Here is a 26,520-nt window from a genome sequence, read left to right as displayed (position 1 = left end):
CTTATGTTCTCATTAGCCAATCACTCGCTTCATAATTGAAACTCCCCCTAAAAAAACTAAAAAACATTTGTCTTGTTAAAAAATTAAATAGATACTTATGACTAATTGAATTGAAAACTCCATCACTCCACCCAATAGGAGAGTGCAGGAGATGCAGTCCACCAGACTGCACCAATCACAGCTGAGGACTACCGGTCGCTGGGTTGCTCACAACCAATGGGAAGGCAGCAGCAGGACAAGATGCGAATGTCTGAGCCAGTAGGGCGTGGTGAGTATACTTCCTTCTTGTACCTTTTATTTCTGTTAACGATAGGATTATGTTTTTATGCAGTACATCTTGGTTAGCCTGCAGTACATCTTGGTTAGCCTGCAGTACATCTTGGTTAGCCTGCAGTACATCTTGGTTAGCCTGCAGTACATCTTGGTTAGCCTGCAGTACGTATTGGTTGGCCTGCAGTACATCTTGGTTAGCCTGCAGTACATATTGGTTAGCCTGCAGTACATCTTGGTTAGCCTGCAGTACATCTTGGTTAGCCTGCAGTACATCTTGGTTAGCCTGCAGTACATCTTGGTTAGCCTGCAGTACATCTTGGTTAGCCTGCAGTACATCTTGGTTAGCCTGCAGTACATCTTGGTTAGCCTGCAGTACATCTTGGTTGGCCTGCAGTACATCTTGGTTGGCCTGCAGTACATCTTGGTTAGCCTGCAGTACATCTTGGTTAGCCTGCATTACATCTTGGTTGGCCTGCAGTACATCTTGGTTGGCCTGCAGTACATATTGGTTAGCCTGCAGTACATCTTGGTTGGCCTGCAGTACATCTTGGTTAGCCTGCAGTACATCTTGGTTAGCCTGCAGTACATCTTGGTTAGCCTGCAGTACATCTTGGTTAGCCTGCAGTACATCTTGGTTAGCCTGCAGTACATCTTGGTTAGCCTGCAGTACATCTTGGTTGGCCTGCAGTACATCTTGGTTGGCCTGCAGTACATCTTGGTTGGCCTGCAGTACATCTTGGTTGGCCTGCAGTACATCTCCCCACCACTGTTTCTATAAAAAGTTGAGGGATGGTGCTGGAGAAAAGTAACTACTCTCAAATTCATAGACATGGATATAGATGCAAGGACTGATCATCCATGATATCAAAATGATAGTTGCAACCATGTTTTGATGGTAACGCTCGTCGTTGCATGAAGAAGGAGTGGACCAAAGCGCAGCGTGGTACGTGTTCGTGATAATTTATTTAAACTGAACACTGAGACAAAATAACAAACTGGACCACAACTAAACAGTTCTGTCTGGTGCAGAAACAACAAAACAGAAAACAACTACCCACAAAACACAGGTGGGAAAAAGCTGCCTAAGTATGATTCTCAATCAGAGACAACGATAAACAGCTGCCTCTGATTGAGAACCACACCCTGCCAAACACAAAGAAATACAAAACATAGAAAATAAACATAGAATTCCCACCCAAATCACACCCTGACCAAACCAAAATATAGACATAAAAAGCTCTCTAAGGTCAGGGCGTGACATTGAGGCTATACAGTTCTGTTAATATTTATTTAGTTTCCAAACATGAGAGTAAAACAAGCTTATATGTGGTGTTCTGATGGGTTACGACAGTTAAACTACGATCATGATGCATTTCTAATATATTATTCAAGAATCAATGGATACCATTCATTTATGTAGCAACTGCAACATGTATGTAGCAACATGTATGTAGCAACTGCAACATGTATGTAGCAACATGTATGTAGCAACTGCAACATGTATGTAGCAACATGTATGTAGCAACTGCAACATGTATGTAGCAACATGTATGTAGCAACTGCAACATGTATGTAGCAACATGTATGTAGCAACTGCAACATGTATGTAGCAACATGTATGTAGCAACTGCAACATGTATGTAGCAACATGTATGTAGCAACTGCAACATGTATGTAGCAACATGTATGTAGCAACATGTATGTAGCAACTGCAGAAAAGTTTGTTGAAATGAAACCTTATGTAAACCCTGATGAAAATGTTGCTTTGGCAAATAAAAATCTGTTCCCATTTATCCAAGACCACCTTAAACTGTATTGTGTGCTTGAATCTTCACCAAATGTTTTTTTTCTATTTAACAACGCTCAGGCACTTTGGAGGAATACACACACACACACACACACACACACACACACACACACACACACACACACACACACACACACACACACACACACACACACACACACACACACACACACACACACACACACACACACACACACACACACACACACACACACACACACAGACACACGCACACGCACACACACACACACACACACACACACACACACACACACACACACACACACACACACACACACACACACACACACACACACACACACACACAGACACAGACACAGACACAGACACAGACACAGACACAGACACAGACACACACACACACACAGACACACACACACACACACACACACACACACACACACACACACACACACACACACATCTCTGTATCTGTCCACACTGCCAATACAAACATGCCATAATAAACAGCTAAACACCTTGTCTATAAACTGTGATCTAGGGAGGTTAGGAGATTATTGTCTGCTGTGCTCTGGGACTGTTATTTAACCTGCGCCCAATCACACGTCCAATCAGGGCCGGCCCCGCGCCCAATCACACACCCAATCAGGGCCGGCCCTTCACCCAATCCTCTCAGATCGGTGAAGACCAGGATGTAAGAATAAGAAAATAGGAGACTTCAACAACTGTACTGTTGCAGCTGTAGTGCCCTTCAGGGTTGGGGTCAGTTTAGTCTCGTGTTGCTACACCTCCAAAATCACGGCACTGTCACGCCTCACATTTTAGGGAAGGTCGACGAGGCCTGGGTAAGTTTGAACCCAAGTGTAGGAGTGGGCAAGTGATTTCAGTTGAAAATAATATCTGCAATTCACTTTGGAATCCGTCATTAATTGAAATGACTATTCAATATCCAATATTCCTTGGTGGAAAAGCAGTTGAATTTCCAAACCCATAGACCAACCCCCTGCTTAACACTCGTCCCACTTCCATTTCACTGTGGGACCCCCATGGTGGGAGATCCAGGGGGTCCCTCAGATCTCCAATGCCCCAGATTCCCTCATCTCGGCTGGGATCAGAGTTACCGAGAGCCCCTGGTGGCATGAAACCTCTCCTACTCTGACAGACCAGCCATGAGGTAAAGCAGCCCAGGCAGTATCATCAAAGGCTGAGGAGCAGAGTGAACATGCATCACACAGTGTGCAGGGGAGAGTGTAACATAGAGAATGGCTCATAGTAATGGATGGATGGAGTGAATGGAATGGTATCTTCTCTCTCATTCCATTTATTCTGTTCCAGCCCGTCCTCCCCCTTTAAAGTGTCACAAGCCACCACTGTTATAGTACTACACACCTACACACCCTACACACACAAACACACACACACGCACACGCACACACACACACACACACACACACACACACACACACACACACACACACACACACGCACACGCACACGCACACACACACACACACACATACACACACACACACACACACACACATACACACACACACACAAACACACTCAAGGAGCACACATGCAAATAAGAAAGACAAGAGAAAAGTGCTTTGTTATTTTTAGTAAATCACATTAAACCAAATCTCAATGGCCCATTGCCCCCTTTCCCCTTTCAACTGTAGACATGGTCTGACATTAAACATACCTCAAGCAGCCTCACTGGGGAATAAAGGCAAGTATTAGACTAAAATGTATTAGGAAATAAACATTGAATTATGCATGCCGATGACCTCCGTCCTCAGTATAAATAAACATACAGTATCACTGAGAGCCACAGGCAGTCACAGATGCAACATGCCCACAGGTTTCAACACAGTGTGGTAGGATATAGGGGTGAAAGAAGGTTATATTATCTGAGTTTGAGGTTAGATGACAGAGCTCTCTCTCTCTCTCTCCCCCCATCTCTCTCTCTCTCTGACAGTCCCAATTTGCCAGTGAAGCACTTTTTCAAAGTCTCAGAACTCTTTGCAGTCGGTCTCAGAGAGTTGCAGAGTCTGTTGGACAGGGAGGGAGGATAGATTGACTGATGGGAGTACCTGGCCCTCTGTAACCTTGGCCGTGGTACTGCTGGTGCAGGAGGCCAAGCGGAGGGCACATGAATGAAACATTCTGGATTACAAAAAACTTCTTTGCATAAGTGATTATTCTGGTCTGGTATTAACATTGCTAATTCAAATCAATGAAGCACTGAATCAGGTGAGATGGGACAGAAACCACTGACAGAAATCACTATCAGGTTATAAGCACCAGACACCAGTGTGTGTGTTTGCGTGTGCAGTTGTGTGTCATTCTCTGTCGTGGAGAGTCTGCCGGCTGGTTGGACTGTGGGATGCCTGGTCATAGGTCACTGATCTGATCTGCTTCAGGCTCTGTTGGACTCACTCTAAGAAAGCCACAAAAGGGAAGGCTTTTAGGAGGCTAATAGTTTGTGTGATGTAATCAGGGTATTGTGTTGTACTAGTGGACTGTGGTTGTATGACTTGACTGAGACATCATTATTTACCTGATTCCTTTATGATACTTTGGTCAATTTTTAGAGACCGCTTGTTTTTTTTCTCCATTTCATTCCCTCTCTCTGCCTCTTTATCTCCATTTCATTCTCTGCCTCTTTATCTCCATTTCACTCCTTCTGTCTCTTTATGTAACGATTCTCTTCTTGTGAAGTAGAGGCGGACCAAAGCGCAGCGTGGTGGTTGTTCATAGTATTTTATTACGACACTATACATGAACAAACTAACGAAAAAACAAGAAACGTGAGAACTCAAAACCTAATACAGCCTATCTGGTGAACACTACACAAAGACAGGAACAATCACCCACAAACAAACAGTGAAACCCAGGCTACCTAAGTATGATTCTCAATCAGAGACAACTAATGACACCTGCCTCTGATTGAGAACCATACTAGGCCGAAAACATAGAACTGCCCCAAAACATAGAAAAACAAACATAGACTGCCCACCCAACTCACGCCCTGACCATACTAAATAAATACAAAAACAAAGGAAATAGAGGTCAGAACGTGACAGTACCCCCCCCCAAAGGTGCGGACTCCGGCCGCAAAACCTTGACCTATAGGGGAGGGTCTGGGTGGGCGTCTGTCCGCGGTGGCGGCTCTGGCGCGGGACGCGGACCCCACTTCGCCATTGTCTCAGTCCGCCTTATTGTCCGCCTCCGTGGCTTACTCACCATGCCCACCCCTCTCAATGACCCCACTGGACAGAGGGGCTGCTTGGGACAGAGGGGCAGCTCGGGACAGAGGTGAAGCAGCTGCTCGGGACAGAGGGACAGCTGCTCGGGACAGAGGGACAGCTGCTCGGGACATAGGGACAGCTGCTCGGGACAGAGGGACAGCTGCTCGGGACAGAGGGACAGCTGCTCGGGACAGAGGGACAGCTGCTCCGGGCGGAGGGGCTCTAGCGGACCCTGGCTGACTGGCGGCACTGGCGGCCCCTGGCTGACTGGCGGCACTGGCGGCCCCTGGCTGACTGGCGGCACTGGCGGCCCCTGGCTGACTGGCGGCACTGGCGGCCCCAGGCTGATTGGCGGCACTGGCGGCCCCTGGCTGACTGGCGGCACTGGCGGCCCCTGGCTGACGGGCGGCACTGGCGGCCCCTGGCTGACGGGCGGCACTGGCGGCTCCTGGCTGACGGGCGGCATTGGCGGCTCCTGGCTGACTGGCGGCACTGGCGGCCCCTGGCTGACGGGCGGCACTGGCGGCCCCTGGCTGACGGGCGGCACTGGCGGCTCCTGGCTGACGGGCGGCATTGGCGGCTCCTGGCAGACGGGCGGCACTGGCGGCGCTGGGCAGACGGGCGGCACTGGCGGCGCTGGGCAGACGGGCGGCACTGGCGGCGCTGGGCAGACGGGCGGCACTGGCGGCGCTGGGCAGACGGGCGGCGCTGGCAGCGTTGGGCAGACGGGCGGCACTGGCGGCGCTGGGCAGACGGGCGGCACTGGCGGCGCTGGGCAGACGGGCGGCGCTGGCGGCGTTGGGCAGACGGGCGGCGCTGGCGCTGGGCAGACGGGAAGCTCAGATGGCGCTGGGCAGACGGGAAGCTCCGGCAGAGGCGCCGGACAGGCGGGAGGCTCCGGCAGAGGCGCCGGACAGGCGGGAGGCTCCGGCAGAGGCGCCGGACAGGCGGGAGGCTCCGGCAGAGGCGCCGGACAGGCGGGAGGCTCCGGCAGAGGCGCCGGACAGGCGGGAGGCTCCGGCAGAGGCGCCGGACAGGCGGGAGGCTCCGGCAGCAGCGCCGGACAGGCGGGAGGCTCCGGCAGCAGCGCCGGACAGGCGGGAGGCTCCGGCAGCAGCGCCGGACAGGCGGGAGGCTCCGGCAGAGGCGCCGGACAGGCGGGAGGCTCCGGCAGCGGCGCCGGACAGGCGGGAGGCTCCGGCTGAGGCGCCGGACAGGCGGGAGACTCCGGCAGCGCTGGAGAGGAGGAAGGCTCTGGTAGCGCCGGAGAGGCGGGAGACTCCGGCAGCGCTGGAGAGGAGGAAGGCTCTGGACGGATGGGCCGGAGAGACAGCCTGGTACGGGGAGCTGCCACCGGAGGGCTGGGGTGTGGAGGTGGTGACGGATAGACCGGGCCGTGCAGGCGCACTGGAGCTCTTGAGCACCGAGCCTGCCCAACCTTACCCGGTTGAATGGTCCCGGTCGCCCTGCCAGTGCGGCGAGGTGGAATAGCCCGCACTGGGCTATGCAGGCGAACCGGGGACACCGTGCGCAAGGCTGGTGCCATGTAAGCCGGCCCAAGGAGACGCACTGGAGACCAGATGCGTAGAGCCGGCTTCATGGCACTTGGCTCGATGCCCACTCTAGCCCGGCCGATACGCGGAGCTGGAATGTACCGCACCGGGCTGTGCACCCGCACTGGGGACACCGTGCGCTCCACAGCGTAACACGGTGCCTGCCCGGTCTCTCTAGCCCCCCGGTAACCACAGGAAGTTGGCTCAGGTCTCCTACCTGGCGTAGCCATACTCCCTGTTAGCCCCCCCCCAAGAAATTTTTGGGGCTGACTCCCGGGCTTCCATCCACGACGCCGCGCTGCCTCCTCATACCAGCGCCTCTCCGCTTTCGCCGCCTCCCGTTCTTCCTTGGGGCGGCGATATTCTCCTGGCTGAGCCCAAGGTCCTTTACCGTCTAATTCGTCCTCCCATGTCCATACCTCCTCGCACTGCTCCTGCTGCTGCTTTCTCCTTTGCCCATTACCACACCGCTTGGTCCTGTTGTGGTGGGTGATTCTGTAACGATTCTCTTCTTGTGAAGTAGAGGCGGACCAAAGCGCAGCGTGGTGGTTGTTCATAGTATTTTATTACGACACTATACATGAACAAACTAACGAAAAAACAAGAAACGTGAGAACTCAAAACCTAATACAGCCTATCTGGTGAACACTACACAAAGACAGGAACAATCACCCACAAACAAACAGTGAAACCCAGGCTACCTAAGTATGATTCTCAATCAGAGACAACTAATGACACCTGCCTCTGATTGAGAACCATACTAGGCCGAAAACATAGAACTGCCCCAAAACATAGAAAAACAAACATAGACTGCCCACCCAACTCACGCCCTGACCATACTAAATAAATACAAAAACAAAGGAAATAGAGGTCAGAACGTGACACTTTATCTCCATTTCATTCCCTCTCTCTGTCTCTTTATCTCCATTTCATTCCCTCTCTCTGTCTCTTTATCTCCATTTCATTCCCTCTCTCTGCCTCTTTATCTCCATTTCATTCCTTCTGTCTCTTTATCTCCATTTCATTCCTTCTGTCTCTTTATCTCCATTTCATTCCTTCTGTCTCTTTATCTCCATTTAATTTCTTCCGTCTCTTTATCTCCATTTCATTCCTTCTGACTCTTTATCTCCATTTCATTCCTTCTGTCTCTTTATCTCCATTTCATTCCTTCTGTCTCTTTATCTCCATTTCATTCCTTCTGTCTCTTTATCTCCATTTCATTCCTTCTGTCTCTTTATCTCAATTTAATTCCGTCTCTTTATCTCCATTTCATTCCTGTCTCTTTATCTCCATTTCATTCCTTCTGTCTCTTTATCTCCATTTCATTCCTTCTGTCTCTTTATCTCAATTTAATTCCGTCTCTTTATCTCCATTTCATTCCCTATCTCTGCCTCTTTATCTCCATTTCATTCCTTCTGTCTCTTTATCTCCATTTCATTCCTTCTGTCTCTTTATCTCCATTTCATTCCTTCTGTCTCTTTATCTCCATTTCATTCCTTCTGTCTCTTTATCTCAATTTAATTCCGTCTCTTTATCTCCATTTCATTCCTGTCTCTTAATCTCCATTTCATTTCTTCCGTCTCTTTATCTCCATTTAATTCCTTCTGTCTCTTTATCTCAATTTAATTCCTTCTGTCTCTTTATCTCCATTTCATTCCTTCTGTCTCTTTATCTCAATTTAATTCCGTCTCTTTATCTCCATTTCATTCCTGTCTCTTTATCTCCATTTCATTCCTTCTGTCTCTTTATCTCCATTTCATTCCTTCTGTCTCTTTATCTCAATTTAATTCCGTCTCTTTATCTCCATTTCATTCCTGTCTCTTAATCTCCATTTCATTTCTTCCGTCTCTTTATCTCCATTTCATTCCTTCTGTCTCTTTATCTCCATTTCATTCCTTCTGTCTCTTTATCTCCATTTCATTCCTTCTGTCTCTTTATCTCAATTTAATTCCCTGTCTCTTTATCTCCATTTCATTCCTTCTGTCTCTTTATCTCCATTTCATTCCTTCTGTCTCTTTATCTCAATTTAATTCCCTGTCTCTTTATCTCCATTTCATTCCTTCTGTCTCTTTATCTCCATTTCATTCCTTCTGTCTCTTTATCTCAATTTAATTCCCTGTCTCTTTATCTCCATTTCATTCCTTCTGTCTCTTTATCTCCATTTCTTTCTTGTCTCTTTATCTCCATTTCATTTCTTCCGTCTCTTTATCTCCATTTCATTCCTTCTGTCTCTTTATCTCCATTTAATTCCTTCTGTCTCTTTATCTCCATTTTATTCCTTCTGTCTCTTTATCTCAATTTAATTCCCTGTCTCTTTATCTCCATTTCATTCCTTCTGTCTCTTTATCTCCATTTCATTCCTTCTGTCTCTTTATCTCAATTTAATTCCGTCTCTTTATCTCCATTTCATTCCTGTCTCTTTATCTCCATTTAATTCCTTCTGTCTCTTTATCTCCATTTCATTCCTTCTGTCTCTTTATCTCCATTTCATTCCTTCTGTCTCTTTATCTCCATTTCATACCTTCTGTCTCTTTATCTCAATTTAATTCCCTGTCTCTTTATCTCCATTTCATTCCTGTCTCTTTATCTCCATTTCATTCCTTCTGTCGCTTTATCTCAATTTCTTTCTTGTCTCTTTATCTCCATTTCATTCCTTCCGTCTCTTTATCTCCATGTCATTCCTTCTGTCTCTTTATCTCCATTTCATTCCTTCTGTCTCTTTATCTCCATTTAATTCCTTCTGTCTCTTAATCTCCATTTCATTTCTTCCGTCTCTTTATCTCCATTTCATTCCTTCTGTCTCTTTATCTCCATTTCATTCCTTCTGTCTCTTTATCTCCATTTCATTCCTTCTGTCTCTTTATCTCAATTTAATTCCCTGTCTCTTTATCTCCATTTCATTCCTTCTGTCTCTTTATCTCCATTTCTTTCTTGTCTCTTTATCTCCATTTCATTCCTTCAGTCTCTTTATCTCCATTTCATTCCTTCCGTCTCTTTATCTCCATTTCATTCCTTCTGTCTCTTTATCTCCATTTCATTCCTTCCGTCTCTTTATCTCCATTTCATTCCTTCCGTCTCTTTATCTCCATTTCATTCCTGTTTCTTTATCTCCATTTCATTCCATCTGTCTATTTATCTCCATTTCATTCCTGTCTCTTTATCTCAATTTAATTCCCTGTCTCTTTATCTCCATTTCATTCCTATCTCTTTATCTCCATTTCATTCCTTCTGTCTCTTTATCTCCATTTCTTTCTTGTCTCTTTATCTCCATTTCATTCCTTCAGTCTCTTTATCTCCATTTCATTCCTTCCGTCTCTTTATCTCCATTTCATTCCATCTGTCTTTTTATCTGCTTCCCCCATTTTTAGTGGTCATATTTCTCAGAAGATATGGTTTTGTCTCGGAGGATTAAGGATAAGTCTTTGGAAAGTGTACAGATTTATATTGGTTTGAAATTGAACTTTTGTCTCCAATACCAGTCAACACTGTATATTACAGGTTTCTGTGGTAGATAGGAAAGAAACAATTATTGAAAATGAAATGAAAGTGATTTCCACTCTCTTCCACACATTTTCTTTCTCTGTCTCGCTCCTCGCTCCTCGCTCCTCAGTGCTCTGTCTTTCTATTTTTCTGTCTCTGTCTCTCTTCTTTCGCTCTCTCTCTACCCGTTTCCCTCTCATTCAGGCAGACAGTAAGCTGCTGCAAAGGTAACTCAACACCATACAGCTGTCACTCTCTTATTTTCCTATCTCTTTCTCTTGTTCTTTCTCCGCACCATTTCTCTTCCCCCCTCCCTCGCTACTTCACTCCGTGGAGAGGAGTCCCTGGTCAGGCTGGTGCTCAGGTGCAGAGCACTAAGTGAGAAAATGGAAGTGTTCAAGAGAGGGATGTTCCCAGTAGCACAGACATCCACCACAGCTGTTCCCCAACACTCCCCCAACCCACACCAGCACCAACACACAACTGCTGGAAATATCTCAGAGAAAGAAAGTGAGAGTGAGATACTCTTCTTTCTCTGAGATATTTCCAGCAGTTGTGTGCTGGTGCATATATAAGAGAGAGAGAGAGAGAGAGAGAGAGAGAGAGAGAGAGAGAGAGAGAGAGAGAGAGCGAGAGAGAGAGAGAGAGAGAGAGAGGGAGAGAGAAAGTGTATATATGTGTGTCGTCCAACGTGCTCTGGACAGGGAAAGTGATCTACACCCGACATTTCAATACTGTTCTCTGTGAAGAAAATGGCCCCCATAGTGTTAGTCTTGCGTTATCTTTGCTTCAGTGTTTTGAATCAATCAGGCTTGTATTATCCATGATCCATCTCTCTGTATTCTCCCTACATTGCGTCACTTATTTTGTTTGTTCCCCACGGTGTGTGTGTGTGTGTGTGTGTGTGTGCTTAGAGATCCCAGAGGACCCTCAGACTGCAGAGGTGTATTATTACATGGATGGATTTGAGTCCTGCACTGATGAAGAGGAAGAGGAAAGAGAGGAAGGGGACACCGTGACCTCAGAAACCCTCTGTCATACCTATGGACAGGTGAGTGTGTGTCTGTGCATGCGTCCGCGTGTGTGCTTATATGAGTGTGTGTCGGTGTATGCAAGCTCTGGAGCTACTTGAATTACTTCTCCCTGCTACTTGAAGGCTGAGACAGAGACAGACAGACTGACAGACAATCAAGTCCTCTCTCCTGTGTGAAGACAGACAGACATATAGCCAATCAAGTCCTCTCTCCTGTGTGAAGACAGACAGACAGTTAATCAAGTACTCTCTCCTGTGTGAAGACAGGCAGGCAGGCAGGCAGGCAGGCAGACAGACAGACAGACAGACAGACAGACAGACAGACAGACAGACAGACAGACAGACATACAGATAGTTAAACAAGTCCTCTCTCCTGTGTGAAGACAGACAGACAGATAGTTAATCAAGTCCTCTCTCCTGTGTGAAGACAGACAGACAGATAGTTAATCAAGTCCTCTCTCCTGTGTTAAGACAGACAGACAGATAGTTAATCAAGTCCTCTCTCCTGTGTTAAGACAGACAGACAGATAGTTAATCAAGTCCTCTCTCCTGTGTTAAGACAGACAGACAGATAGTTAATCAAGTCCTCTCTCCTGTGTTAAGACAGACAGACATTCCATTACTATCAATGGGAACATTCATTGCCACATCTGGGAAGCTTAACTTTCATGAACTCTTATGAGCCTTGTGTTTGTGGAAAGAGAATGAAAATCACAGAATGAAAAACATCTGAAGGTGCATAGATCTCTATTTTAACATCCCTGACCAACACTGATGTGGCTAGCACCCTCTCCCCTTAGTCCTGATGCAGCTAGCTAGTCTCCATTGACTGTCTGTCTTCACACAGGAGAGAAGACTTGATTGACTATGTGTCTGTCTTGACACAGGAGAGAAGACTTGATTGACTATGTATCTGTCTTCACACAGGAGAGAAGGCTTGATTGACTGTCTGCACCAATTAATTGAACACATTCAAAATGATTGACAGACTATGAGGGGCGGGCCACACAGCATGGAACACAGCTTTGAACCGTTCTATTCTTTACTTCTGCCTGTTCTAATGCTCTGGTTTGTATTCTGTAGTGGTGGTGCATCTGGGTGGGGATTCAGGAGGGATTACTGTTGAACAGTCCTGTGCTGGAGACTGTGGATAAATCTGTTGTGAGGGCTGGCTCAGGGGGATAAATGTGTCTGTTGTGAGGGCTGGCTCAGGGGGATAAATGTGTATGTTGTGAGGGCTGGCTCAGGGGGATAAATGTGTCTGTTGTGAGGGCTGGCTCAGGGGGATAAATGTGTCTGTTGTGAGGGCTGGCTCAGGGGGATAAATGTGTCTGCTGTGAGGGCTGGCTCAGGGGGATAAATGTGTCTGTTGTGAGGGCTGGCTCAGGGGGATAAATGTGTCTGTTGTGAGGGCTGGCTCAGGGGGATAAATGTGTCTGTTGTGAGGGCTGGCTCAGGGGGATAAATGTGTCTGTTGTGAGGGATGGCTCAAGGGGATAAATGTGTCTGTTGTGAGGGCTGGCTCAGGGGGATAAATGTGTCTGTTGTGAGGGCTGGCTCAGGAGGATAAATGTGTCTGTTGTGAAGGCTGGCTCAGGGGGATAAATGTGTCTGTTGTGAGGGCTGGCTCAGGGGGATAAATGTGTCTGTTGTGAGGGCTGGCTCAGAGGGATAAATGTGTATGTTGTGAGGGCTGGCTCAGAGGGATAAATGTGTCTGTTGTGAGGGCTGGCTCAGGGGGATAAATGTGTCAGTTGTGAGGGCTGGCTCAGGGGGATAAATGTGTCTGTTGTGAGGGCTGGCTCAGAGAGATAAATGTGTCTGTTGTGAGGGCTGGCTCAGGGGGATAAATGTGTCTGTTGTGAGGGCTGGCTCAGAGGGATAAATGTGTCTGTTGTGAGGGCTGGCTCAGAGAGATAAATGTGTCTGTTGTGAGGGCTGGCTCAGGGGGATAAATGTGTCTGTTGTGAGGGCTGGCTCAGGGGGATAAATGTGTCTGTTGTGAGGGCTGGCTCAGAGGGCTCGGGGCATTTTGGAGCATTGTTCACTGGCACACTTTAGTGTTTGCCTCTTTATCAGTGAGATACTATTTGAATCAGTTTGGCTCTGCTGGCTCAGGTTTTTCCTATCCAGAGTTGCACAAAAGCCAACCACTAATCATCATTGGAGAAATCCAAACGAGAACAATGTGAATTCAGAGAGTAATTTTCCTCTGTGGCCGGATGCCAAGAGGCGCCTTGGCAGGATGAGACTCTATGGTTTACCCAGGGATTCCCGGCTTTGTAGTCCTGGTGTGTGAGGACTTTCATTTCACACACACACACACACACACACACACACACACACACACACACACACACACACACACACACACACACACACACACACACACACACACACACACACACACACACACACACACACACACCATTGGATTAGCATGATAAATGATGGTTGGTGGTTATTCCCTCTGCTTGTCCTGGTCATAAATACAACAGAAGTGGTTTACATATTTGGTCTTTATAGGTTGATATTAGATTAATTTACATATGTACAGTAGGATCTTAAATTGAGCCAGTTTGCTACAGTAAGGAAAATAATCCTGCAGCAACAGGACATTTTAATTATTATGTGGATTATTATGAATGGACATTTTTTGTAGGGGTTGATACATTTTAAAGTGGAAATTACAAACTTTAGAAGCCTTTTTAAACCTTAAACACACTACAAGTTTGCATTCTCAGTAACAAAAGAGTGATCAAATTAAGACCTACATCTACAATGATAGCACCAGACCTTGCCCAAGGCTACGAGCCTCACTGTGTAGTTAATGAGTGTTAATGTGCTGTGCTGTGGATCCAAACTCCCGTATGCAGCATTATGGAAATGTGATGATCCCACATTGTTCAGATCAATCTAATCCCTACTAATTGCAGGCTTATTAGACAATACAATACAATACAATGCAACACAATACAATACAATACATTGCAACACAACACAATACAATGCAATGCAACACAATACAATGCAACACAATACAACACAACACAATACAATACAACACAACACAATACAAAACCTTATGAGACTTGAGGCTTCTCTAGCCAGACTGCAAGCTCATTTAGTAATAGAACACAAATCCATATTAACAAATCCCTGACACAGGATATACTGTACAGATGTAGGATCTTAATTTGAGCCAGTGTGCTACAGCAGGAGAATAATCCTGCAGCAAAAGGAAATCAGAATAATTATGTGGATTTTAATTAATGGACATTTTTGTAGGTGCTGATACATTTTTCGTCCGAGTATATCAAGTCTGACATTTCTAAGTAGAAATTACACACTTTAGAAGCCTTTTTAAAACTCAAATACACTACTAGTTGGCATTTTGCAGGAAAATTCTCATCAACATAAGAGTGATCAAATGAAGATCCTACATCTGTACATTTGTCAGTATCAGTATTTTAACCTTAATATCTTATACATTTAATACCATAACTTTTATTATGGCAAGACCATCTAGGGTTCTTGTCATGCCCGCAGTCAAATTCCATGTGACCGTTGAGCAGTGGTGTGCATTCATGGATGCCAAAAGGCCAAACAAATTACCAAGAACAAAATGAAAAAACATAAATTATTTTATCTTTCACCTGTTTCAGAATTTTCCGTCAATTCGCAAGAGGCTGAATGTATCTCACAGGAGAAAGCATCCGAGCGAGCGAAACAGTGTCCCTCTGTCTCTCTACGTGTAGGCCATCTTTCTGATGCTGTCTGGTCCAAATAAGTATGACATTGATGCCGCCCGTAGCATTGAAGACAAGGGAAGCCAGACATTGATGCCGCCCGTAGCATTGAAGACAAGGGAAGCCAGACATTGATGCCGCCCGTAGCATTGAAGACAAGGGAAGCCAGACATTGATGCCGCCAGTAGCATTGAAGACAAGGGAAGCCAGACATTGATGCCGCCCGTAGCATTGAAGACAAGGGAAGCCAGACATTGATGCCGCCCGTAGCATTGAAGACAAGGGAAGCCAGACATTGATGCCGCCCGTAGCATTGAAGACAAGGGAAGCCAGACATTGATGCCGCCCGTAGCATTGAAGACAAGGGAAGCCAGACATTGATGCCGCCCGTAGCATTGAAGACAAGGGAAGCCAGACATTGATGCCGCCCGTAGCATTGAAGACAAGGGAAGCCAGACATTGATGCCGCCCGTAGCATTGAAGACAAGGGAAGCCAGACATTGATGCCGCCCGTAGCATTGAAGACAAGGGAAGCCAGACATTGATGCCGCCCGTAGCATTGAAGACAAGGGAAGCCAGACATTGATGCCGCCCGTAGCATTGAAGACAAGGGAAGCCAGACATTGATGCCGCCCGTAGCATTGAAGACAAGGGAAGCCAGACATTGATGCCGCCCGTAGCATTGAAGACAAGGAAAACCAGACATTGATGCCGCCCGTAGCATTGAAGACAAGGGAAACCAGACATTGATGCCGCCCGTAGCATTGAAGACAAGGGAAGCCAGCCAGTGTCTGGCCTGCCTTGACAAAAAAAGTATCAAAATGTGCCAATCAGCGTTGAGCTAAACTGAGCGAGCTCAAATGTGAATGGTCCTGGCGCACCAAAAAGACTGCGTCACTCTTATCAAATCCCACTGAGAGCATAAATCATTGACAGAAAATCTTGAATTGTTGCATCTCGTTGTGTTGTTGTCCTCCGGTGGCTAGCTAGCCAGCAAGCTAATATTGGCCCTTTCCTAAATTAGTCATGGACTGAGATAGGGCTGTGCGATATGGCCAAAATGATATATCACGTTATTTAAAAAACATTGACGGTATTATGTTTTTTAATAATAAAAGTTCTAAATGAGCTTTATGAGTAGTGTGTGACTCTAGGGTGGCAACACATACATTCTAAGTGATTTCAATGGGTCTTTCTCCATTCTGATTGTTTTATATTGTTCTATTCAACTTCAGCCCACAAAAAGTCATCATTGTCATCAATTTCTGCATTTGAGATCATTTCCATACTGTCACGTAGGGCTGCACGATATTGGCAAGCAATCTGGGCCTTATTTTTAACCAAATGTTGCAATTTGACTTGTGATTTAGAGCAAAACACTTGGGTTAACTGTTGGAATCATGGAAATAGAATATCTATCCAAATTATATAGTTCCAATATAATAGTGGGCACAGTGCTGTTTGACATGACAGCGAATGAAAATGCAAGGGAGGAGTTATTGTGACAGGGTAGGAAGTAATGTGACTCCTAGGGGACCTATTATCTTTGGCTACATTGAATGTTTTTTTCTTAGCAACTTCATGTAGCCAACATATTCTTGCTTTGCGTTTACCTCTTTAATTTAGAAGACACTGTTCAATATGTATCTAGATGTAGAAGGCCAATGAACTTCTTAGGGCTAGGCCCCTTTTTTCTCCACTTCCGGTCTGAATGACGTGCCCAAAGTAAACTGCCTGTAGTTCAGGCCCTGAAGCCAGGATATGCATATAATTGGAAAGAAAACACTTTGTAGTTTGTAGAGTTTGTAGAAAGTTTGTAGAAATGTTAAAATAATTTAGGAGAATATAACACAATAGATATGGTAGAAGAAAAACCAAGCTGACTTTTTTTGAGAGAGAGAACATCCTCTTAGAAATGCAAGAGAAAGGTCATATTGAAAATTAGCTCCCTGGATGCAATTCCTATGGCTTCCACAGGGTGTCGGCAGTCTATGTTCAAGGTTTCAGGCGTGTAACTTCAAAAACGAATAAGAAATATCAGTTTTAGTAGAGGGACAGTCTTGGAAATTCATGTTTGCGCGCGCCATGAAGACATTACGCACCTGCTAAAATCAGTTTCCTATTGAACATACTTCTTTCCGAAATAAATATTATAGTTTGATTACATTTTAGGGTATCTGAGGAGTAAATAGAAATGTATTTTGACTTGTTGAAACAAAGTTTAGGGGTAGATTTTCGGATTCCTTTCTCTGCAAGTTGAACGAGTGGATTACTCAAATCGATGGCGCCAACTAAAAGGACTTTTAGGGAAATAAAGAAGGATTTTATCTAACAAAACGACACTACATGTTATAGCTGGGACCCTTTGGATGAAAAAGTAAGTGAATATTTAATCGTTATATGTGAATGTATGAACCTGTGCAATCTCAAACAATCGCATGGCATATTTTCACTGTAATAGCTACTGTAAATCGTACAGTGCAGTTAGATTAACAAGAATTTAAGCTTTCTGCCAATATAAGACACTTATATGTACATAAAATCCATAATATTTCTGACTATTTATTTGAATTGCGTGCTCTCCAGTTCCACAGCGATTTGTCCCGCTAGCGGGACACCTGGCCCTAAGAAGATTGAAGTAGTTCTAACTTTGACCATGAATAGAAGTTAGGCTAGTGAGCAAGCATTTTAGCCAGGTAGCCTAGGACAACAAATAATAAAAGTGTGTACTGTATGACAGAGTGATAGACCGTTTCATCCACATGAAAGATGTTTTTCTACTTGCATGAACACACAAATCAGAACCATGGACAGCCACATCATATTTAGCTTACATTGATTGGACTAAATTGTTTTTGGTATCTTTTAGTTGTCACTGTATTAGACTGAGCAGAGGTGATTTGATGATGTTGAAATGGTGCTGAAACAGTGGAGGCTCCTGTTTTCTTTGTGACTTGCGGTAACTCTGTGGTTCTAAAGCAATAGTTGTTTAGTGGTCCAAAAATGTTGGGAACATTAACTTGCTTGACCATGCTGTAGGTCATGTAACTGTCTGTTACTGTACCTGCAATATGCTTTGTGGACTTCACTAGACTGAGGTTGCTCTTCAGATTTGTGATAAAACAAAGGTGTGGTTGAATCTATTCTGCCACTGTGTCTTCTTGTGGTCTCGGCCTTTAGGCCTGTGTATCACTGTGGCAAGGCATGTGAACTAGCAGGTTATAGAGCAAACAATACAATTATCACAACACATAGGTTGTAATATGGCTCTTTTTGAGGGTGAGGGCTTCCCCAGTGATTTTACCCATGCACCACTACTGCCACTGAGTCACGGTATTCCCCTCCTATTCTGCGCCCTGTAAGCCTACATGAATGGTGCTGATGCATTGCTGGTACCCAACTCACTAACGGCTGTCAGGTTGCTAATGAATGGTCTGGTACTCAGCGCTCTATTGTCCCTCTAATCACTCTGACATCAATGCAAATTAAATCAAAATCACATCACATGAAACACTTCATGATTTGAATTTGTATAATCTGAATGATGAGAATAAATGCTGATGGGATTTAGAGGTCCTGTTTTGAAATGGACCTGGGGCTTTCCCAGCTGGACACAATTAATTTTTAAAACATTCACCCGGTCCACACCAGGTCCAGTCCGATCCGAGTGAGGGAAGTAGTAGAAACATTTTTTTGGGGGGGTACTTTAGGAAGGGAGACAAACAGAGCATGGTGCTCGGGAGCAGGGGAGAGGCTGTGTGGGTGTGTTTGTGTGTGCAATGTGAGTGACATGGGAGCTGGCACAGAAATACAGAGAGACACAGAGAGAGACAGAGACACAGAGAGAGAGAGACACAGAGAGAGAGAGACACAGAGAGAGAGACACAGAGAGAGACAGAGACACAGAGAGAGACAGAGACACAGAGAGAGACAGAGACACAGAGAGAGACAGAGAGATGGCAAGTACTGTTAACTCGCATGGGAGCTGGCACAGAAATACAGAGAGACAGAGAGACAGAGAGACACAGAGAGAGACACACAGAGACACAGAGAGAGAGAGAGACACAGAGAGAGACAGAGAGATGGCAAGTACTGTTAACTCGCGCTAGTAGACTAACTTCTTGCTAGTTATTTATCATCCCATCTGATTACATAATACTTGTCTTGACTGCATCAAACCGAGAGAAGCTAGTTTATTCTTAACCCCCGCAGAGAAAAAATATATTCCCTCTTTCCTCCAACACACACAGATGAGGGGATATCTCAAGGCTGCAACCCAATCTCTTCCCACTGCACCATGAGAGAAGGAAGGACAAGCTAGATTAAAACTATTTGTCACTGTTGGGAGAAAGGACAGGAGAAAGGAGAAAGGTAGAAAAGAACAAAGCGAGCAACTAAAAAAGAAGAATTCAGTTTTGGGAGTTGGTAAATTAGTGTGTTGCCAGAGATAAGTCTGTGTCGTGGTCATTTCCTGTATTAACAAATCATGAGAGAGCAAACCACACACAAGTCAGAGTTATCATAAAGTCCATATTTAATTATAAGAGCTTCACCATAGCCCTGTGACTCTCAGATCAATTCAGTGTCTATAAATGAATTCTCTGAGAGTGCTTACAAAACAATTCTTAGTATCATTTATAGCTAAGACACACCCATCTCAACTCACATGAATAACAGATCTTAGGAGCATTACAAAGGAAGACTTTACTTGAGAGAGGAGTATTCCATAGCCAGACAGCATTAGCTATAAATTATCGTTCAGTTTGCTCTCCTAAAACGAGGTTCTACTTCTCGTTCTTGGTACAACATAGTACCAAAACATTACCTCATCCAATGGCATATATCAATTGTCAATTCTAGATGCATCAAAAATACAACCCCTCCTGGACAAGCTCACGGAGAGGAGTGACTGGCACACAGACATTGTGGAGCCAACTAACTGGTCCCCTTTAATCACGCCATTCCTTCACATGGTTTAGGAATAGTTACAGACACATTCACAGATAAGACTAACCTGACTTCTCCCCTCTCTGGGCCCCAAGTAACTGAGCCCTAGCAGAGAAGGGATAACTGCAAACTGCCAACAGTATCATCCAAAAAGAAGACATCCTAATGACAAATATCTCACATAAGCATTATTATGTAAATAAAACATCTTATTTATCAATGTTACCTAACTAATTGTGATTCTGCTACCACACATGGCAGGTAGTTGGATGTAGGCTTTCAGCTGTGGTGGTGTCAGAGTGAATCCAGTGGAGGAGAAACGGTTTAGACTAGTTCTCTCTTAACCATGCACTCCCTGCTTGTACAGGTTTGTCCTCCTAGATGAAGACACATTTCCCACAGATTCATTAGTTGTATAGTAGGGCACTGCACGCTTCACCTCACCTCTGAGATGGTGCCAGTGTGGCTTCATCCAAACACTCACTCATCTTCTCCAGCTCCTTGTAGCTTGTGCTGCGACATTTGTCTCTCCACGCCGGCCTGTTGGATGACAGTAACGCAGGGCAACGGGGGTGACTCCCTCTTTCCCCTCCTTTGTCACATGGATGTGGCACACATCACAATGCTGTACCCAGGAGAGTCCAGCCAGGGTCTAACACACACTGAGGCTATGCAGCAGCTGCTGTTTCCTGGCCCCTTGGAGCCTCATCAATGGAGAAATTGTCATGTGATGCCACGGAGAGGAGCTCCTTCTGACAATCTGACAGCTGAAAGATGTCTCATGGCTGATGCTTCATTTCTCCTCAGCAGAGGTGCTGTGGTGGTGTGGTGCCTTGGGGGCCACGGAGAGAGGGGGATGCTGGGATGTGGGGTCTATACAGACAGTGTGATTGGCTGTTGCTGTCTGTAGGGGGAAGGGATCGGAACCCCTACCTGACATATCTGACAGGGTTGGGGAATCCCTGAGAGAGCTGCTGTGTGCTTGTTGTTGTTGTACAGCTCAGCTCACTGACCTCCATCTCCTGAGATCCACTACCTCTCTGTGTGTAGTTGGACTGCTTGGACACCTGCTCAAATGATTCTCTAGGTTTGTTTAATACCGGTGAAACATACTCAGGATACTCCAGCACGTGTATTATGATGACCGTTTGACCCTGTCATTTACATCGAAATGCCAAGTTAAACAGCTGTAAATATAATAAACGATAACTGAGTGTGAACTCTGACCTTTGTTGTTCCTCAGGACAGCGACCTGGAGGCCATGATGAGACACATGGAGCAGGTTCTGGAAGGAGAGCTCAGCGGTGAGTTAGAACACACCACGCAGGGGGTCGATGGACTTGTCCTAATGGTAGCAGAGTAGTGAGAAACCAGGTTACAAGTGCTCTGCAGTGGTAATTGATGTAGCTGCAGCCTACCGATGTTAAGGATATTGATGTGTTTCCACACCGTGAACACACTCCTACATTAACTGTACTGGAAGGCCTGTGGTGGGCTGAGAGCATGTCTGGTTGGAGCATTGATCAGGTCTTTCACTGTGCTGCTGTTTACCGGTGCTAGAGTAGCTATATCAGATGTGCTTACCTTCGTATGGATGTCTGGATAGGGCTGGGATGTTTTCCCTGCATTACATCCTCTCTATACCTTATTAGGGTTCTTCCTCCTGACGTGTTGAACACGTTGATGTTGTGTGTTCTATAGGTAGGTGTAAATCCTCCTTTCTCACCGTCCAGCATGCTCACCACAACACCATTCAATGCATTTCCTGTCAAGCTCCCTTCTTTCTAAACAAGTCAAAAAAGCACTTATTTTGCCTCTATTTTCAAGTTGAAATTGCTCAAGTTACTCCTGTGTGTCCAAGCACTAGATTACTGTCTGTTCTGTCACTAACAACAGACAGACTAGTTACTCCTGTGTGTCCAAGCACTAGATTACTGTCTGTTCTGTCACTAACAACAGACAGACTAGTTACTCCTGTGTGTCCAAGCACTAGATTACTGTCTGTTCTGTCACTAACAACAGACAGACTAGTTACTCCTGTGTGTCCAAGCACTAGATTACTGTCTGTTCTGTCACTAACAACAGACAGACTAGTTACTCCTGTGTGTCCAAGCACTAGATTACTGTCTGTTCTGTCACTAACAACAGACAGACTAGTTACTCCTGTGTGTCCAAGCACTAGATTACTGTCTGTTCTGTCACTAACAACAGACAGACTAGTTACTCCTGTGTGTCCAAGCACTAGACTGTTCTGTCACTAACAACAGACAGACTAGTTACTCCTGTGTGTCCAGACTAGACAGACTAGTTACTCCTGTGTGTCCAAGCACTAGATTACTGTCTGTTCTGTCACTAACAACAGACAGACTAGTTACTCCTGTGTGTCCAAGCACTAGATTACTGTCTGTTCTGTCACTAACAACAGACAGACTAGTTACTCCTGTGTGTCCAAGCACTAGATTACTGTCTGTTCTGTCACTAACAACAGACAGACTAGTTACTCCTGTGTGTCCAAGCACTAGATTACTGTCTGTTCTGTCACTAACAACAGACAGACTAGTTACTCCTGTGTGTCCAAGCACTAGATTACTGTCTGTTCTGTCACTAACAACAGACAGACTAGACAGCACTAGATTACTGTCTGTTCTGTCACTAACAACAGACAGACTAGTTACTCCTGTGTGTCCAAGCACTAGATTACTGTCTGTTCTGTCACTAACAACAGACAGACTAGTTACTCCTGTGTGTCCAAGCACTAGCTTACTGTCTGTTCTGTCACTAACAACAGACAGACTAGTTACTCCTGTGTGTCCAAGCACTAGATTACTGTCTGTTCTGTCACTAACAACAGACAGACTAGTTACTCCTGTGTGTCCAAGCACTAGCTTACTGTCTGTTCTGTCACTAACAACAGACAGACTAGTTACTCCTGTGTGTCCAAGCACTAGATTACTGTCTGTTCTGTCACTAACAACAGACAGACTAGTTACTCCTGTGTGTCCAAGCACTAGATTACTGTCTGTTCTGTCACTAACAACAGACAGACTAGTTACTCCTGTGTGTCCAAGCACTAGATTACTGTCTGTTCTGTCACTAACAACAGACAGACTAGTTACTCCTGTGTGTCCAAGCACTAGATTACTGTCTGTTCTGTCACTAACAACAGACAGACTAGTTACTCCTGTGTGTCCAAGCACTAGATTACTGTGTGTTCTGTCACTAACAACAGACAGACTAGTTACTCCTGTGTGTCCAAGCACTAGATTACTGTCTGTTCTGTCACTAACAACAGACAGACTAGTTACTCCTGTGTGTCCAAGCACTAGATTACTGTGTGTTCTGTCACTAACAACAGACAGACTAGTTACTCCTGTGTGTCCAAGCACTAGACTACTGTCTGTTCTGTCACTAACAACAGACAGACTAGTTACTCCTGTGTGTCCAAGCACTAGCTTACTGTCTGTTCTGTCACTAACAACAGACAGACTAGTTACTCCTGTGTGTCCAAGCACTAGATTACTGTCTGTTCTGTCACTAACAACAGACAGACTAGTTACTCCTGTGTGTCCAAGCACTAGCTTACTGTCTGTTCTGTCACTAACAACAGACAGACTAGTTACTCCTGTGTGTCCAAGCACTAGATTACTGTCTGTTCTGTCACTAACAACAGACAGACTAGTTACTCCTGTGTGTCCAAGCACTAGCTTACTGTCTGTTCTGTCACTAACAACAGACAGACTAGTTACTCCTGTGTGTCCAAGCACTAGATTACTGTCTGTTCTGTCACTAACAACAGACAGACTAGTTACTCCTGTGTGTCCAAGCACTAGATTACTGTCTGTTCTGTCACTAACAACAGACAGACTAGTTACTCCTGTGTGTCCAAGCACTAGATTACTGTCTGTTCTGTCACTAACAACAGACAGACTAGTTACTCCTGTGTGTCCAAGCACTAGATTACTGTCTGTTCTGTCACTAACAACAGACAGACTAGTTACTCCTGTGTGTCCAAGCACTAGATTACTGTCTGTTCTGTCACTAACAACAGACAGACTAGTTACTCCTGTGTGTCCAAGCACTAGATTACTGTCTGTTCTGTCACTAACAACAGACAGACTAGTTACTCCTGTGTGTCCAAGCACTAGATTACTGTCTGTTCTGTCACTAACAACAGACAGACTAGTTACTCCTGTGTGTCCAAGCACTAGATTACTGTCTGTTCTGTCACTAACAACAGACAGACTAGTTACTCCTGTGTGTCCAAGCACTAGATTACTGTCTGTTCTGCCACTAACAACAGACAGACTAGTTACTCCTGTGTGTCCAAGCACTAGATTACTGTCTGTTCTGCCACTAACAACAGACAGACTAGTTACTCCTGTGTGTCCAAGCACTAGATTACTGTCTGTTCTGCCACTAACAACAGACAGACTAGTTACTCCTGTGTGTCCAAGCACTAGATTACTGTCTGTTCTGTCACTAACAACAGACAGACTAGTTACTCCTGTGTGTCCAAGCACTAGATTACTGTCTGTTCTGCCACTAACAACAGACAGACTAGTTACTCCTGTGTGTCCAAGCACTAGATTACTGTCTGTTCTGCCACTAACAACAGACAGACTAGTTACTCCTGTGTGTCCAAGCACTAGATTACTGTCTGTTCTGTCACTAACAACAGACAGACTAGTTACTCCTGTGTGTCCAAGCACTAGATTACTGTCTGTTCTGCCACTAACAACAGACAGACTAGTTACTCCTGTGTGTCCAAGCACTAGATTACTGTCTGTTCTGTCACTAACAACAGACAGACTAGTTACTCCTGTGTGTCCAAGCACTAGATTACTGTCTGTTCTGCCACTAACAACAGACAGACTAGTTACTCCTGTGTGTCCAAGCACTAGACAGACTAGTTACTCCTGTGTGTCCAAGCACTAGATTACTGTCTGTTCTGCCACTAACAACAGACAGACTAGTTACTCCTGTGTGTCCAAGCACTAGATTACTGTCTGTTCTGTCACTAACAACAGACAGACTAGTTACTCCTGTGTGTCCAAGCACTAGATTACTGTCTGTTCTGTCACTAACAACAGACAGACTAACAACAGACAGACTAGTTACTCCTGTGTGTCCAAGCACTAGATTACTGTGTGTTCTGTCACTAACAACAGACAGTTACTCCTGTGTGTCCAAGCACTAGATTACTGTGTGTTCTGCCACTAACAACAGACAGACTAGTTACTCCTGTGTGTCCAAGCACTAGACTACGGTCTGTTCTGTCACTAACAACAGACAGACTAGTTACTCCTGTGTGTCCAAGCACTAGATTACTGTCTGTTCTGTCACTAACAACAGACAGACTAGTTACTCCTGTGTGTCCAAGCACTAGATTACTGTCTGTTCTGTCACTAACAACAGACAGACTAGTTACTCCTGTGTGTCCAAGCACTAGATTACTGTCTGTTCTGTCACTAACAACAGACAGACTAGTTACTCCTGTGTGTCCAAGCACTAGGAAAACTAGCTTAAAAAAACAGCTAAAAACAAGCAAAAATCCCAGTATATTCAGCTGTACTCAGTTGATATTCTAATGGTGAATATTATACCACGGATATGACAAAACATTTATTTTTACTGCTCTAATTACATTGGTAACCAGTTTATAATAGCAATAAGGCATCTTGGGGGATTGTGGTATATGGCCAATATACCATGGTTAAGGGCTGTGTCCAGGCACTCTGCTTTGCGTTGTGTGTAAGAACAGCCCTTAGCCATGGTATATTGGCGATATACCACACCCCTCTGGCCTTATTGCTTAACTGTTGCTGTCCTCTTAGGTTGATGTGTTCGTTTGCATATTTTGGGCTCTGACAGGTGGGTGTTCTCTCTAACAGGTTGTGCTGAAGCCCTATGCTCTATGTATCCCTCCATGGTGTTTACTTAAACAGGGAAGGGAGTGGAGAGCAACAGTGGTCTGGTGGAATAGAAAGAAAAGGAAGGAATGCCTGTTTAATCCACAGAGAATGGAAAGGAATGCCTGTTTAATCCACAGAGAATGGAAAGGAATGCATGTTTAATCCACAGAGAATGGAAAGGAATGCATGTTTAATCCACAGAGAATGGAAAGGAATGCATGTTTAATCCACAGAGAATGGAAAGGAATGCCTGTTTAATCCTCAGAGAATGGAAAGGAATGCATGTTTAATCCACAGAGAATGGAAAGGAATGCCTGTTTAATCCACAGAGAATGGAAAGGAATGCATGTTTAATCCACAGAGAATGAAAAGGTATGTATGTTTAATCCACAGAGAATGGAAAGGAATGCCTGTTTAATCCACAGAGAATGGAAAGGAATGCATGTTTAATCCACAGAGAATGGAAAGGAATGCATGTTTAATCCACAGAGAATGTAAACTAATGCATGTTTAATCCACAGAGAATGGAA

General features: G+C 45.1%; 1 protein-coding gene across 1 annotated transcript in view; it reads left to right on the top strand.

Annotated features, from left to right (window-relative positions):
- LOC139404904 (serine/threonine-protein kinase Nek11-like) overlaps positions 1-26,520 on the top strand; it is a 97,381-nt gene that overhangs the window by 58,468 nt on the left and 12,393 nt on the right. Inside the window, exons 12-14 of the mRNA XM_071147446.1 lie at positions 139-268; positions 11,264-11,400; positions 21,322-21,382. Coding sequence (XP_071003547.1) covers positions 139-268; positions 11,264-11,400; positions 21,322-21,382 — 328 coding nt within the window. The remainder of the gene's footprint in view (positions 1-138; positions 269-11,263; positions 11,401-21,321; positions 21,383-26,520) is intronic.

Source organism: Oncorhynchus clarkii, unplaced genomic scaffold, assembly GCF_045791955.1.
Source record: "Oncorhynchus clarkii lewisi isolate Uvic-CL-2024 unplaced genomic scaffold, UVic_Ocla_1.0 unplaced_contig_10953_pilon_pilon, whole genome shotgun sequence".
In the NCBI taxonomy this organism is placed as follows: domain Eukaryota; kingdom Metazoa; phylum Chordata; class Actinopteri; order Salmoniformes; family Salmonidae; genus Oncorhynchus; species Oncorhynchus clarkii.
This window is presented reverse-complemented; position numbering and strand designations above follow the sequence as displayed.